This window comes from Nansenia antarctica (assembly GCF_963989245.1).
Source record: "Nansenia antarctica genome assembly, chromosome: 9".
In the NCBI taxonomy this organism is placed as follows: Eukaryota; Metazoa; Chordata; class Actinopteri; order Argentiniformes; family Microstomatidae; genus Nansenia; species Nansenia antarctica.
In genome coordinates, this window is record NC_137679.1 from 12151978 (window position 1) to 12169348 (window position 17371).

The 17371-nt window shown below is 44.8% G+C and overlaps 1 protein-coding gene across 1 annotated transcript; it reads right to left on the reverse strand.

Moving 5' to 3' along the window:
* Positions 1-666: 666 nt before the first annotated feature.
* rfwd3 (ring finger and WD repeat domain 3) lies at positions 667-12778 on the reverse strand. Its single transcript, XM_080539958.1, has 12 exons — positions 12483-12778; positions 11971-12209; positions 11596-11654; positions 11265-11483; positions 10377-10468; positions 9737-9851; positions 8808-9036; positions 7235-7385; positions 5977-6153; positions 4478-4692; positions 3940-4157; positions 667-1421 (listed from the first exon to the last, which is right to left on the reverse strand). The coding sequence occupies exons 1-12, from the start codon at positions 12770-12772 to the stop codon at positions 1278-1280; spliced, it is 2148 nt and encodes a 715-aa protein (XP_080396084.1). The 5' UTR covers positions 12773-12778; the 3' UTR covers positions 667-1277.
* Positions 12779-17371: the final 4593 nt, after the last annotated feature.

Below are 17371 nucleotides of genomic sequence, written 5' to 3' on the forward strand. Positions count from 1 at the left end.
TTGTTGGCAATCTGGGACATAGATCTACAGTGTTCTAGATAGGACCACCTCGTTTGAGAACATGAGCGTTAGTAGTAGGATAGGTCTTAATTGCTGTGTGTTTTGTCTGATAAATGCCAAGACAATGGATCACAAACCTGATTTAACTTGAGTAGTCAATGTTGTTGTTTTTTGGGAGACCGTAACTTTGTGGTATTTTAACGTGATGTAATGGGGGACGTTCTAGTCATTTTGTTTCTATTATCTGACTCCTGTCTGCTCTCGTGTTTTCCTTTAACATCACCCCTGGCCTTGCCTGATACTGACGGCCAGAGCCATAGGAACTCATCAGAATAATTCTGGACTGGACATGTAGCAATGCAGACATGGTTGAGATCACATTTATTGAAAGATCTATGAAAAACCATAGTTCTAATCTGTCCAATATACCGTTCACATATACATGATGTAATACGGTGCTGTCGTCATCCGCTGCATTCACACAGTCATAAATCAGACTGAAAATATCCAATCGATATTGGTTTTGTTTTTTATTAAATTTGAAAATTGTACACAAAAACATTTGGTAGCAAAGTATGCATATATACAATACAATACAATTTCATAAAAAAGAAAAAAAAAAGAGAAAGTTAAGTAAAACAAAATAAAAATCAGTCTATCGGTGGCCATCCCATTCTGAAAGCTCTGAGTGACTTTTGAACATCCTTGCTGATAAGTTACTCTGATCTTAAACTGGACAACATCCTGATTCCCAGCCAAATACCAGTCTGAGACCTATGACGAAACTCAACATTGAACAATTCAAACATGGTCATGGACAAGTTAAGTGCCGATAACATCAATCAACACATTCATCCAACAATAGACTGAGCAAAAGGTTGGGTAGTAGTGGGTACTGTTGGCTGCATTTCTTCTGTTGTGCTATTGAGTCATACTCCCATGATCCTCTCTTCTCTGGCCTCAAACATTCCCTTCTGGTCATTCAAGAGCTTTCGCCTTTCCATAAAAAACCAGACCGTCCATGTAAACATTAAGAACAGTGGTGTATCTGTACACGCACCCCGTGCACCTTGATAACACCGTAGCAGATGACAAGCCAGTCCGTCCACTGCAATGAAATCTCCCACGAGAGGTCCTCAGTTCAAACCTGGAAGGCTCTTTGGATGTCGACAGGCTGTACAATTGCATCTCATTCGTACAGAGCAGCAGTGTTCCTTATATATATATATATGTTCTATGCTGGTGTGTAGTGTCCTCCTTTCTCCAAAGCACCCTTCTCACTCCCACTTGTAGACTTTCAGCATCTTCTCAGTGAGAGAGGCCAGGTAGCTGTCTTGGTTTACCTCGAACGGGCAGATGTCCAACACTGGGAGATCAGCAGGCAGCTTCTGAATCAGGGCTCCGCTTCCTGCATTCCACACCTGGAAATAGACAAGACATGAGGATCTATAATTCACTCAACAGGGCCTTGACACTGACTCAAGAGATCTTGCTTTGAATGCCCTGATCAGTCCTGACGCTCCAAATTGCCCATTTGAGGAAATTCCTACAATTCAGAGGACCTTTAGAATTTAGACGACAACCTTGTCGGTGTCTGTTTTCAACTGCCCAAGATCCTTGCAACGGAAATCGAGAAAACCAGACAACTGTCGTCACCAACACTAATATCTAACTGTGTGGTAGTTGGTCAGAAAGGTATCCCCCCGCCCTATCCTCTTCGCCATCTCTCACGAAACAAATACATCAAGGGAGTGGCATATCGCTAGTATATACAATCTGTTATTATGTTATATCCACCAAACCATTTCAAATAACACAGTCAAAGACACTCGACTTAACTTGAGACAAAAAGACACCCCATAATCATTTCAAATAAAACAGTCAGACACCCCTCAATCATTTCAATTAAAACAGTCATAAAGACACTACTCTGCTTCGCGCCGGGCCTAACAACGCCCATCAGCTGTGACTGTATTCATGATAAAGCACGGCCTCCTGCCTTATTGCTTAATTGAATCTCAGAACAGTTGCACCATTGAATCTTCCAGTAGTTCAGCAGCGGGGGGGAGGTTTGGGGGAGGCAGATTGGTCACTGACACTGACACGTCTCACACTGACATAATGGGATTAGAGACTTCCATTCTGTAATGGACTGACACAATGTAACTGACACAATGTGCTCCCTGTCTCCACAACGTGGACTAGGCTTGCCGTGCCCCCGTTTCTAACACCACATGTGATACAAACACACGCTTAGACACGCTCACAGACACCTACTCACTCTGCCTCACCCACACACACACCACAATTGCCTCATCACCGGTTCCTTATCAACACATCAGGGCTTGACATCAAGCTTTTTCAGGTACTTGTTCTTCAGACAAGTGAAATTATCTTTTACTTGTCCAAATATGGCGACGCGTGTTTGCATGTGTGTGTGTGTGTGTGTGTGTGTGTGTGTGTGTCTACCAACACACTACAAGTCTACTGTATGAGACAGTATATATACACACACACACACACACACACACACACACACACACACACACTGTCATGAATGTAGTGTGGTGTTCTGAATTGCATTGTGGCAACAAGGACGGTAGACAGGGAGGTGGGCGTAATAAGCCTGTGATGAATATGTAATTGCAATACGGAAATGTGTTTTTGAAGGAAAGAAGAAAGAAAGGAAGGAAAGAAAGAGGAAGAAAGGCAGGAAGGACGGAAGGAAGAAAGATGGTTAGAAATCATGAAAAATAGCAAGACAGAGAATGGTAGCACACCACCTGACATAATGTTATGACTTTAAGCATTTAAGCAAGTTATCTGCAGCATTCCATTCCATTACCATTATTTACCGTATAATCAATATTCACAATGAAATAGTTGAGTGTTCTTATTTGTTGACAATCCAATGTGACAACTTGCCCGACGTAGTGTGCCAATTTACCCACTGATGGGGAAAATTGTCACAAGTGCACACTCTCTATTTAACGGTCTACAACTCTGTACTGAAATAAGATATGAAGATAAGACGAATACAAAATGTGCGCCCAAGACTTCCTTCTTTCATTTGGTATGACATTTATACCATTATGTTGTATTGTTCCCAGTAAATGTTAGACAGAAAAGTGTGACGCCATACCCCGCGCTCCCCTACTTAGCGGACATAGATTTTTTGACAGAGTAGACAGCATAAACTGGCAGAACACCGGCAACGCTGCCAGTGTTTCATCTGATGACATTTTGCGTTTCCCCGCTTTCCCTAGCTCCTAGCCAGTTTTAGGCGTTTGAAGGAACATCTTGCTTGCTGCCTTGAGTAACGTTTCGGTTTCTCTCACCACAGATTTACATTTCATCAAGCCAACTTCGCGGCCAAGGAGGTTGCCACCTTTGCGTGCAGTGGGGTTAAATAACGGTCACGCACACGCCATCGCATTTATACAAGCTACGCTGCCTCATAGGCAGCGAGAATGAGGTGCGGCATAGCTCGTTAATAAATGTTTTACTTTTCCAATCGGACAACTGAAGGAGAGATTAATTTTTTTGTAGATATTGATTTCTTGTTTTGTTTTGACTTGCAGGAGGAAATCCACTTGCCCAAACATAAAATGTACTTGTCCCGGACGAGTGGACAAGTCTTAATGTCGAGCCCTGTACATAGTACACAGTACACACCCATCCACCCATCCATCCATCCATCCATTCATTCACCCACCCACCCACCCACCCACCCAAACACCCATCAACCCAAACACCCCTACACTCAGCCATCCACCCACCTACCCAGCCATCCACCGAAACACCCACCCACCCATCCGCCCAAACACCCACCCACCCAAACCCCCCCCCCCCACCCAGCCAGCCACCCACCTACCCAGCCATCCACGAAACACCCACCCACCCATCCGCCCAAACAACCACCCACCCACCAGTGCTTACCATTGTGGAGTGGGAGGCCTCGTCGCCAGCACACACCAGTGTGGAGCCCTGTCCAGCTGGGCTTCTGAACACAGCGTTCTTGGTGAGCAGCTTGCAGGAGAGCCCAGCGCTGAAGGTCTGGACTGGGGAGCAGGAACACGTGGGCTCCTGGGCCGAGTCCTGCAGAGGGCTCCGGGTCAGCTCCATCAGCACACAGCGCAGGGACGGGTTGGAACGCCCTGGACAGGGACAGAGACACAGACAAAGTATTACTAAACACCAACACTGAGCAGGGACAGATGGGAAGGCCATTCAGTTGTCCCAGATTATTTTTGAGCCATGGTTTAGGTCCTTAATCTGCCTGGCCCGAGCTAGAAATATTGGTTTACTTGCTGGGACTCAGGAACTCCCAGTCACATTGTTAACTTGTCTATTGTTGCTCTTGTTGCAGACATGGAAACACATTTCACTCATTCTAGCTGTTCTTTTCACCACTCGGAATCCCCTCCCCCCCTCCCCTCCCCTCCCTGCGAGGTGGCTAGCCGTGTGAGCGTCTCACCTGGTCTGTAGGTCACCAGACAGTGTCTGCTCTCCGCCTCCACCTGGATGTCCGTGCAGCCGCCCGTCTCCAGGGGCAACATGTGGGGCCTGTAGGTGGTGCCGTCCACCTGCTCCCAGAAGCAGCCCCCCTCCAGAGAGCCGGCGATGAGCCCCCCACAGGGGAAGGAGCTGGAGGCGGCGGCGGGCACGTAGGACAGGGAGGCCACGGGACACCTGGGAGAGAGGACATGTTGAGGTCATCATCAACACACTGACTGACCTCCTTCTCCCCCATCGCCCTACCCGTCGTACCCGTACCCTCCGGTCCTCATCCACTGTTCCCCTCACTGTCCAAAAGGCTTCGGAGACCGTGCTTTTTCACAAGCTGCAACCCGCCTCTGGACTTCTCTTCCCCCAGCCACTCAAGAGACTCACCCTCACTCTCCACTTTTAAATCCCACCTCAAAACGTACATGTTCTCCCACGCATAGAACCTTCCCTACCCTTAAACATCTCCCCAAACCATGCCGCCACCCACTCCCTCCTCTGGACATTGCTGTGTTAATTGTTCCCTGTGCCTGTTCGTTAATTCTGTGTTCTATGTACTCATGTCATCTGTTGCTTGTTGTTTGCGTGTTTCCGTGTACCCATATTATCAGCGTCTTTGAGCCCCGGAAAAGCGCTATATAAATATAATGAATTATTATTATTATTACTGTTATTCTGAATTGTCATTCTGAAAGTGGTTGTGGGAAACCCTGTAGCGACATAACGTTGTATAGGAGGTATGAGCAGAGGTTTAGCTCATCTCAAGTTAGGATGCAGGCCCATGTTGTTGTTTTTTTTATGTAGCCGGCATTATATTTATATTATTATTATTTATATATTTAGTTTAGTTGGCCACTACATACATTGGAAACTCAAAGTAAATGCATCACACTACTAAAATAACTAACTGGTTCATTATTGTGTATGTTTTATTTGTGTGTGTCAGAAATTATTGATAAAATATTAACACAACAAACCGTATTGGACCAACCTGTCTCTAATTCAACTTTGAGAAATCAGCAACATGTGAAAAATGGCCCTCTGTGAACTCCATACCTCTCAACCTGGACATGACATCTTGCTAGCTATCTTTGCTAGCTAATAGCAGAGATATAACCTCTTTGCTAGTAGCCAATCAGTCAATTTCATGCATAGAAATATACAGTGCACTGTTCACAAATGCGGCTGTGGAAGCAGTATTACTATTTTTGGTACTGTGATACAATTCTCGTACCAGTACTACTGCGCAACACTATAGTATTAGTATACTATATTTACGTACATTACAATCCTCACCTTATACACATACAACTGTTATACTATGTATGAGTAACATCCAACTCATTATAACCAAAACACCAACTTCAAGCCAGTGAAATCAACTACTACTGAAAGTTGTAGTTCTAACATGGGTCCAGAATGCATTGCACCTACACAACGACCTCTGACCCCTGCGTGACGTGGACTGACCTGGACCTCAGAGGCTTCAGCTCCTGGACGTGAGTGCTGGTGTCCCTGGTGTCGTAGACCAGCACAGAGCCGTTACTCAGCCCAGCGTACACGTAGTTGGTGTTGTCCAGGCACCAGCAGCAGCTCCACACCGGCTTGCCTGTGTTGTAGGTCTGCACCACCGTGTTGGACATGATGCTGGGGGAGGGGGGGGGCGGAATGGTACAATTGGGATATATAGTCCAGGAATGAAGATGCCAATGCTATGCAGGCCTGGGGCCAGTTGCATAAAGATAGACCCGGTCTTAGACTTAGATCTCACTTTAAGTCAGTCTTGCTATAGACTCTAAAATGTTCCTGTTGCATAAAGCTAGCCTATGAGTGACTAAGGTAAGACTGACTTAGATAGCCTGTCACGCAATGCATTCTAGGTAAAATAAGACACTTGAGAGGAAAAAGAAACATGGCGGCCGAAACAGCTACACCTAGCGGCGGGAAGATATGAGAGATAAACTCAATTTTCTTCTGCTGAAAACTTAGGGATATTGGAGGAATATAATGTGGAGAAAGGTATACTGCTTAGCAGTTTTAACCAGTGAAGTAGTTTACCGCGCTGGAGTCACAGTGTTAGCTAGCTACTAGCCCTGACTCGTTCCCATAGCAACACAGCTCTTAAACCAAGCTTAGCCAGGGGGGGAAGGTGGCTAACTTTCTAACCTCAAAATTATTCAGTCTTATTTTTTATGCAACAGGCAGTCTTAATTAGACTGGTCTAACCTGAGAATATAAAACTAGTCTAAGGCTTAGACCAGTCTTAATCTATCTTTATGCAACCGGCCCCTGGTCATAAAGGTTTCAACATTAAATGAATGTTCATGAAACCATAACACTTTATTCCTGAGCCGAATCAAATGTTCTTAATCAAACTAAGGGCACAGGGGGGGTTTGATGGAGAGCTCTATGCTCATCTGAAATTCTACATATTACACTGACTCTGTCTGACAGCGAAAGACAGTCCCTGTTACCAGTACTCAAGTTGTAAAAGAAAATCAGGGGGGGTGGTGGATTTTATCATATGGGTAAAATTGTTGCATCCCCACAGTATTTTACTCAATATGCGCAAAACTAAATGTTGAAATAGCAGTAATACCACGTTCATTGATAAAATGACATAAGGGATGGAAAGGGGGGATGGCAGTTTTAGAAGGGGGATGATTGACTGTTTTTATTTCAGGGGGGATGCCATCCCCCCTCATCTCGAGTGCTGCCTGTCACCTACCTGGTGAGTTTGATGGTGTTGTCCAGGGCAGCGGAGAGCAGCAGACCGTCGTCCCGTCTGTTGAAGGCCAGGCCTCTGATCTGCTTGACGTGGATGGGCACATACTGGCAGGACTTCATATTCACCACGCTCACCTTTTTGACTCCGCAACCTGGACGCACCACAGAGCGAGAGGAGGGTTGAGGGAGACGTTCAACGAGGGGGAATGTTGGTATGATTACAAGGCAGGAATGTCTTTCAAGTCAGAAGGCACCACTTGGTGGTGACAGTGAATATTTCACAGTCACATGAAAATATCCCTTCTAATACTCTCACCAACATGCACAAAATATTACACAATCTGGGGGAAAAAGGACAAAAGCCAAATGATTGCAGGTATTAATACTGGCATACTGAGAAGTGTAAGTAGATTTAGACTTCCCAATATACCTTGCCTTCCTTTTTATACAAAACAAGCTTGATAAATTACAAGCTTGATACATTGTTTAACAGGATAAATATGATGGTACCTTTCAGTCTGTTTATGAAATACATTAACATTAATGAATTTGGGGTCGCTAGGCGAGATCTTAGCTAAAGTTATTGGTGATTTGGTTATGGAAAGTTGAGACAGATGTAAATAATATAATAATGTGGTAATTACAAGTGATATTTATACTTCAGCCATGCTTGACCTGAAATCTAATTGTAGCTAATTCAGTCCTAATTCACACTATCCGCGAAATACTAACAAGCATTTGCTACAAATAAGATCGCTCACTTTATGATGAAATAACTTGCACTTCTGTCTTGCTATAAAATACAACACTGCCCCTTTAATATCCGTCAGACCTCAGCTAATCAGTGCGTCTATCTGGCCTTGAACAGCACTAAACACAGCTAGTTGAGCTAGAAAATGTGATTATTATATATATTACTATATGATAGGGCCTTTTCAGCCGCTGCCCCGTCCCTTTGGAACGCCCTCCCCAACCACCTCAGACAGGCCAACACCCTGCCAACATTTAAACAGGCCCTCAAAACCCACATCTTCAAGCTTGCCTTCACCAGTTAACCCTCTCCCCCTCCCCTTCCCTTGTGTCCCCAGCACTACCTTAATTAGGCCCCTAAACTTTATTTTACTTATTTTTTATTACTACTCGAACTTTTCAGTTTGTAAAGTGTCTTTGAGTGTCTAGAAATACATTATTATTATTATTATTATTATTATTATTATTATAGAAAATAGCTGCAGCAAGGCCCCAGAATGTGTGGCTCATCCAAAGTCTGCGCTCATACCTAGTCAAAATGATAACTAGACTATAATCATTTATTTTGGGGGCCATATGTGATCGCCTACCTTGCCCGTGTTTTGGGTCGGCCCGATCATAAAACCATGCGTTAACCATATTAACAATACGGTAATTGATCATGTTTTTAAAAAGAAATCCATCGATTCTTTATACACTTAATCAAGTTCGTATTCCCTTAGTTATTGATGATTTTCTGTGAAGTGAATTGTGTCTCTATAAAGACGTGCTCTATAAATAAAGTTTTGACTGGATTGGAACTGGCAGTGTCAGACCGGTCTTACCAGGCACCAGGGTGGAGTGGGGGGAGGGCTGGGAGGCCAGCAGGCAGCTGAGGCGCTCACAGTAGGCCATCACCCTGCAGCCCCCGGTCTGAGACACCAGGACGGCCTTGGAGAACACGTAGTGGCCCCCCTTGGCGGTGTCCTGTCTCTGGGAGGAGAGGCCGGCGGGAGAGGCTCCGGGGGTCTGAGAGGGCCCGCAGCCTGGCCGGGCCATCAGGGTCTTCAGCTCCTAACAGGGGAGAGAGGGAGGGAGTGAAGTCATTGTTCAATGAATATCAATTATAATATGATACATATGTTACAGTACATGTGGGAATACGGTACATGTGGGAAAACTAGGGTTAGGGTTAGGTGCTAGGGTGACTTGGTACATGCTGGCATGTCTAGCCCTAGCCCTAACCCTAACCCTACCCCTAACCCTAGTTTTCCCACATGTACCGTATTCCCACATGTACCGTAACATAAAGATATGATCACTTTTTTAAAAATGCCGGTCGAGAGAGGACGCTGGCGTTGCTTGTTCGCTGCTTCTCCGCCCGAAATCTAGGTGTAACTGCAGTATACAGAGTAGATTGTCCTACAAAGACATATAGATTTAGCTAGTAATCTAAAAATGTATTAGACGGCTATACTTTCTTTTATCTATTAGTTTTGTTTCTTTTTATTTTACTACTCAATCTTTTCAGTTTGTAAAGCGCCTTTGAGTGTCTAGAAAAGCGCTATATAAGCCTAATGTATTATTGTTATTATTATTATTATTATTATTATTATTATTATTGTGCTGTTGACATCTCAGTGTATGTCGTTCATTTGTTGAATTCGGATTGGTTAAGCAGATCAGAAATATCTTTTTTTTATTCTAGTCTACCTGGTGACTGAAAGGGAGAAGGCAGATCGGGAGGAAAGACATAGGAAGTGAAGTACTGCACCTGTAGCTGCATGCGCAGTTTCCCACACTCGTGCGTCATCACCTGCAGCTGCTGCCGGCACTGAGCTGACTCCAGCTCTGCCATCCTGCGTAGTGACTGCTCCAGCCCCAACGTCCTGGATTTACATTGACATTTTTGGCATTTAGCAGACGCCTCCAAAACGACTTACAATCGATACATTTGACTAAGCAAGTGGATCATCAATTCACCAGTTGTAGCAGGAAGAGTAATCTAGCTCAGTAAAGGTTGTCTTGTTTTTTTTAAGATACTGGAGAAACAGTACAAGGGGGGCAGTAGAAGTCTTAGGAGACACAGTATAGGGGGAAAAGCAGGTGTCTCAGGAGACGCAGTGCAGGGGGTAGTAGATGTCTCAGGAGACGCAGTGCTGGGGGGGTAGTAGATGTTGTGGGGGTAGGAGATGTCTTAGGAGACGCAGTGCTGGGGGGTAGTAGATGTTGTGGGGGTAGGAGATGTCTCAGGAGGAGCGAATAGACCCGACACAGAGAGCATCCCAGGCAACCTCACTCACACTCAAAAGCTTCCCACAGAAGAGAACATTGTCAAATCAATCAATGACAATAGAAAAGGGATAAAACTTTTTTTTAAGAAACATAATGCATTGAAGAACTCAGTCACTTACTTCTTCATACTCTCCTGCTCCGAGTTGTCGAGAGCCCTCACCTTGCGAGCGTACAGGAGGACAATGTCAGAGCGCTTGGTCTTCTTATTGCACTGCAGACACAAACACGTTAAAAGCGTTAACAGCGCCAGACGGATTTCGTAAAAAGAAAGTGTTCTTCAAAGCCTCTCACAAAATCTTTTTTTTGTAATCAATTATTTATTTCAAAACAGTACACATGAAAAATTCACAATTATCACACCAAACAAAATAAGTGTCTGTCTGTCCTGACTTTTTTTTCTTTTTCTTACCCCCCCCACTATAAACACACGAGTAACCCCCCCCATGGCGATAACATCCCTTCCACCCCCCTCCCCCATAGTTCTTCATTACACTATATTTGGTATATCATAAAAATCATAACAGTACAGTAACAGGTTACATCCACATACAACACAGTCACTCCATCAATTCTGTTATCTTTTGTATTGCAGAGGTCCCTCTCATGAAATCTTCAGACTGAATATTCAGCCAAAACAACTACGTTTATTTACGCTTTGTGTCCGTATTTTGGTCTAGATGGTTTTTTTTTTGCTTTTATTTCCTATCATTGAAGGGGGTGGTATAATTACTGCTTCTACATACTCCATCTCGGACCAGCCAAGAGGGCCACTAACACCCGTCATATCTCATATCTCAGAATCAGAATCAGAATTGCTTTTTATTACATCGATGTACGGATACAAGGAGTAAAACTCTTGGGTACAGGTTCAAATAGGCATTGGCATTCCAGTAGAAATACAGAGTCAAAATAGTCATATAGAATATAGAATATAGAATAGAATAGAATCAATAATAGAATCTATATCTCCACCCAGACATGCTCAGGGTGCTCAGACGTTGACTGACCTGGGGACACTTGGCTCCCTGACCCTGGGACTTGACCCAGCGCTCGATGCAGGTGTAGCCGAAGAGGTGTCCGCAGCGCAGGGTAGCTAGGCGGTGCCCCCCAGACGTGGTCCAGGGCTCGAAGCAGATGGAGCAGGTCTCCCCATCACCCCCATCACCCCCATCACCCGGGGACATCGCAGGGGCCTTGATACTAGGTACCACCGGTCCCGACGTAGACTGGAGAGAGGACAGACAACGGTGTAAAACAAGGAAATACACATGGTACTGTGACATTATACCCATGCAAGAGTATCTCGGGGGGGGGGGGTTGCGCTGTAAATGGTGTTACCTCAGAATTGACTTGACTTTCAGGTTCTGTGTTCCCAGCCCTTGTATTTGCATTGGGATCTATACACAAGGACAAACGTTGTAAGATTTACTTTAATGGAAAATATCAATACAACCAGACTGCTATCCCCAGTATTTCAAAACGTTTAAACTGGATCAGAATGATCATGTCTTTGCTGTTCAGGATCAGATCAAGCGGGCTGATTTCCCCCCTTTTACCACTCAAAATCTGTCAGATCGATCTGACCGCCTGGACCGCTAAAATAATTCAGATTCTGATCTAGATTCAAAGGTTTTCAAATACTGGGCCCTGGTATACAAGAACAATACACCTAAAAAAATCTTTCATCAGTCACCTTTGAAGAGGTCAGCTTACCTGGAGCGTTGGGGTTCCGCGGTGGCGTTGCTGCCACCGTAGGGGTCAGGCGAGGGCTGGAGGGACGAGGCTGGGCGAGGGCGAGGGCTGGAGGTGCCTCGTCCTCTGACTCGCTGACTTCCGTCGTACTCCCAGAGTCGGGGTCGGCCACGTTGGCTGCAGGGACCCTCAGTAGGAAGTCCAGGAAGCGGCTGGCAGGGGCAGCGGTCTGGCTCGGGTAGTGGACTCTGAGGCCTGGTCTTTACCACAAACAACAATCACAGAGTGCAATGAAACAGTGGCTAGATCGGTCAAATAGGTGCCTCGTGACTATATAGTCGTCCCCGCCAGTTTAAAGCTCCAGCGCATGCATTATAAAGCCATCGTCAATATATGAGCACAGCAGAAACTGTTAACGGAATGAATCACCTGATCACAAGGTGAACAAACTTCAGTTTAACCCAACAGATACCCAAAATGTGTGCAGAGCTTTGTTTTGAGATGGACAAGTGTCCATCATACTCCATAACTACCTGGCTCTCCGCTGTCTCCTCACGCCGTGGGATGTTGACGTAGTGGTCCTGGCCCCGACCCCGACCTCGGCCCTCTGACTGAACGCCCAGGTGCCCAGTAACCGCGGGTGTTCGATGGGAGCTGCGTCCCCCTCGTCGTTGTCGTCATCGTCCTCTATCTCTGTGCTGCTGCCAGAGTCTGAGATGATGAGAGGTAACTGGGCCCCCCCCTCTTGACCCGCTACAGCACCTGCTGCCTCTGGTTCCCTACTCGGGCCGCCCAGCTGCAAGTCCACTTCCATAGCTTCCATTACCTGCATCTCACGACCTGTCGGTAGACACAGGGGGAAATCAATTTAAGAAAATACTAGCATCATCATGTCACTGTAATAACACAAGCTAGTACATGCAATCGCTACGAACCTGAAACAGATTTGCCTCATTAACGAGTTCTGCCACGGATTTGTATATTATCCCAATAACCTGTATTGTACATTGTGCATACTCTGTAGCTAGTGGATTCATTTACTGCCCTGTGGGCTACCTAGCTAGTTAACGCTAGTAGTAGTGAGGCTTGAACGTACTCACATTAGTAGGGAAACAGCTGGCTAAGCATGGCGAATATGGAATATGAGCGGAACGTTACCGTAGCTAGTTTAATTCAAGCTAGCTGACAAACTCACTAGTAGCTAGCTCAGTAGTTAACACTAGCTCAGTATTAACACTAGCTCAGTATTAACACTAACTCAGTATTAACACTAGCTCAGTATTAACACTAACTCAGTATTAACACTAGCTCAGTATTAACACTAGCTCAGTATTAACACTAGCTCAGTATTAACACTAGCTCAGTATTAACACTAGCTCAGTATTAACACTAGCCCAGTATGAATGAATGAATGAATGAATGAATGAATGGTCTTTATTGTCATTGCTATAGTACAGGTACCAAACAACGAAATTTGGGAGGGGTGCTAGGAAAGAAAAAAAAAGAAAAAAAACAAGGGAAAGGGGCTGGTTTACATAAATAAAGGCTATGTACACTATCCACTATACTATACAGATAAAACACTGTGCTGTACTCTATGCTATGCTATACCTATTCTAACATTTCCTATTTCTCTGCAACCTTATGTACCCGAGGGTTGTCATATTGCACATAGTGTTATTGCACATTCATTTAAAGTGTCGCAGTTTGCAGGCTTGAAATGTACACATTTGTGCCTCAGCACTACACCTGATTTTTCAACCCAGCAGCTGCCATCAATCCGTCCAGACTGTCCAGGGCCCAGAACCTAGGTCTTTGCTGTGTTCAGGGCCTGGATGGCCCTGGGGTAGAAGCTGAGCTTCAGTCTGTTTGTCCTTGCGGCCATGGTCCTGAACCGCCTGTCCGAGGGCAGCCGAGCAAAGTGTTCGTACCCAGGGTGGGATGGGTCTCTACTAACACTAGCTCAGTATTAAGTTAACACTAGCTCAGTATTAACACTAGCTCAGTATTAACACTAGCTCAGAAGTTAACACTAGCTCAGTAGTTACATATTGGAAGTTATACATTGGACAAGAGTGCACTCCATGAGTGCTGATCAGATTTCCAGAGCTTATTTACGAACGCAGCCACAGTAGCAGGATGTCTGGGTGGCGCGAACTGTCACGATTCCAGCCTTTTTAAAATAAATACACCTTGTTAAAACATAGCACGGTGTATTCGACATTGTTGGTTTTTATCGCCAATACGATCGAAACAACTAGCGTAGCGCATGCTAGTCCCCCTAGCTAGTAGCTAGCTAACGCTAAAATAGCAATGAATCCCCCTGCAGACTTGATCTAACTAGCTGATCCGAGTCTCCTCTCGACTCCAACCATTCATATTCACAAACACCTACCTGGGAAATGACACAATTCGCGTGACAAAATCGATCCTCGTTCAAGTCCGTGTCAGACCACGGTAACATGTTGGACACCTTCAGATGCATGGACGTACTAGTTTTGATGTGACCGCTCTGGCTGCGTTCGTAAATACGCTCTGGAAATCTGATCAGCACTCATGGAATGCCTCGTCGTCCAATCAAATCACTCGGTCCCCTTTATGACGTTAAGCCTCAGTGTGCGCTCCGGCGCGAACACTGTGATTTACGAACGCACCCACTTCTGCGTTTGTTGTTGCTACGGGTCCCCCACTGTCACACGGGAGGCTCGAATCTCCCGGCCAGTCTGCAGTTCCCCGCCTCATCGTGTGCTGCTCCATCATTGGTGCGGAGTGAGACTAGACTGAAACACCGCTAAAACTAGTCCTGTGATTCTATGAGGAGTTTTTTTTACAATTGTCTCGCAAACGGTTTCCTTTTCCTTCAAATGAATTGCATTTATCGGGCTTCCAAGACCAAGTTTCACCAAAAGTTTGGAGTGAGATTTTTTTGGCGGTGGAGCTACCCCAAAACTGTGCACGTTTTGGTAGCGGCGGCCCCTCTCTCCCCCACACAATTATTTGTGCTAGTTTCCTGCAATTTTACATGTTGTTCACAATAAACCAGCACAAGAAATGAAAATAATTGGAACATTTGATAAAACAAGACAAATTCAGACAATATATCATATGTATGTAAGTCTTAATAAACAAATACAGTAGCCTTACAGAGTCTAAAAGAAAATTGGGCCCCATCATACTGGACTCAGCCCCTTGGTCAGTAGCTGAAAGACCCTTGGTCATCATCTTATATACAGTGCATTGCTCATAGATGGCTATCATGTTATACAGGACATACCTGGAATCCATCCATCCGTCCAATCAGTCCAATCAAACTCTGGGTCAGAATTATCAATGGCGTCATTGATAATTCTAAGTTGGTGGTTGAAGTTGTAGCACGCCCACATTTTTTTGGGAGGGACCCCCAATTGTTGTATTTGTATTGTAAATTGTAATTAATAATAATAATAATAATACGATACGATTTGAAAGTACCAGTAGGCTACCAGATACGTGCACATATTTTGCTACCAGGGTTGCCAGACGGAATTGACCATTTCCAGCCCAACCAGTCTAAAAGCTGCCGAATCCACCCGTCCAGTGTGTTACAACATGCGTGAACACAGACAGGTTCTTCCAGCAGCGCTCGCCTCCCGCTTCGATTGCAGACTCAAGTTAACGCGCGTGCAGAAAGATGCCACGAAACTCGTGTCCGCTAGCTTTATTTAAAGGAAAAATGTTTAAATAAAAGTCCCGCAAAACAATTGTTATTTCTCGGCGTGAGAAATTTGAGGTGTGGCGTGAGAGCGTGAGAACTGTTTGAAATGCGTGAGTCTCACGGCCAAAGCGTCAGACTTGTGTGACACCTCACTGTCTGGTTGGGGATCGCTCTACTGTTGAGCGACCCTTTGGCGCCCCCCTTGATGTGTATTTGTTTCTCTGTCTGTCTGTAATATGTCATTGGTTGTTATTAACAGCTGTGAGTGATTGTCGTGGTCTATTTATACCCTGCTGTGTTTCCCCCCCTGCATCGGTTGTTCACCCTACGTGAGTACTGTGTCAGAGTCGTAATGTTCCTCGCCGTATAGGAAGTTATGCATTGATTGACTGTTCCTGAGCTTGTGTGAAGGCGATCATACTATTAGGATTTTGGGGAGACTAACCTACCTCCAACTTTTGTTTGTATTTGTTCGGTTGATTGTTGCCCGACGACTCAATAAAGAGTATCTTTATTTTTGAATTCTACGTTCGTGTTCCGTCTCCTGTGTTCTGCACGACATCTGGGTCCAACTTTAGATTCACACGTAACACCTCACCATAACATTAAACGCTGTCATTAGCATAAGAATGACATGACCCGGGGCGCTTAGGTGGCGTTGACCATGTAACCGCAGGGTCCCGGCGGGGACATATCCTGCATGTCATCCCTCCTCTCTCTCTCACCCATCCTTCCTGTCTAAATCTCTACTATACCTGTCAATAAAATGAAAAATATGAGTGGGACTGCCCCACTCAGAAAAAAATACTTAAAAAAAAAAAAGAATTGACATGGCCTGCCCCCAAAACAAACATCTTCATCATTGTACCTATGCATTAACATAATTGAATGCAAACAGTGCAAATGGATATGTGCAGTGCTATGCAACACACTTGGCTGGTGCATTGTAGCATTCAGGGCCGGTTGCTCTGACAGGGCTTAAATAAAGACAGGACTAGGCCTAATCTTGACTAGTTAAACTAGGTCATTTAAACCGCTTGCATGAAAGTATCTCAACTGTGGCTTAGTAAATCGGAGACTATGGAGTCCTGGAGTAAGCTAAGTAAGCCTTATTGCAAACACCTGGTACATCATCGGTGCTGCTCTGCTTTGAGTGAGCAAACTTGACTTTGTATCATGCACAGTCCAGAAGTGGGCTAATCTCTACAGCCTGACCAGGGATCACTTCTATAGCCTGAGGGTCAAGGGTCACTTTGAAGGGACACTGTTTGGTGAAGCATCATAACAAGACACTGGACTTGAAGAAAGAGGAGTGATGATGACAAACTGTACAACAGGGCCTGCCGTGTATGGACACCCCACACACACACACAAACACAAACACATGCGCACACACACACACACACACACTGCATATTTTAAATGATTATAATTATCACAAGGAATAAGATTGAGAGAGAGAGAATAACCATTTGACTCCATGTACATCAGACTGCTATAATGCCTGATTGTTGTCAAGAACTTTGCTGTAGGGTCACCATAGATGAATGGCATGATTTTTTAATGCTCATTTCAAATACTATGAATTCTACATCTTTTGTCATTGTAATTTTAATTTGATCAGGTAACAAACACATTTCCTTGTGGCTTCAATGTTGCTACAATTGAAGGTCAGACTTTCAGAGATTACTGTTACATGCAAGTGTTGTAGATTACCTCTCTGGATGT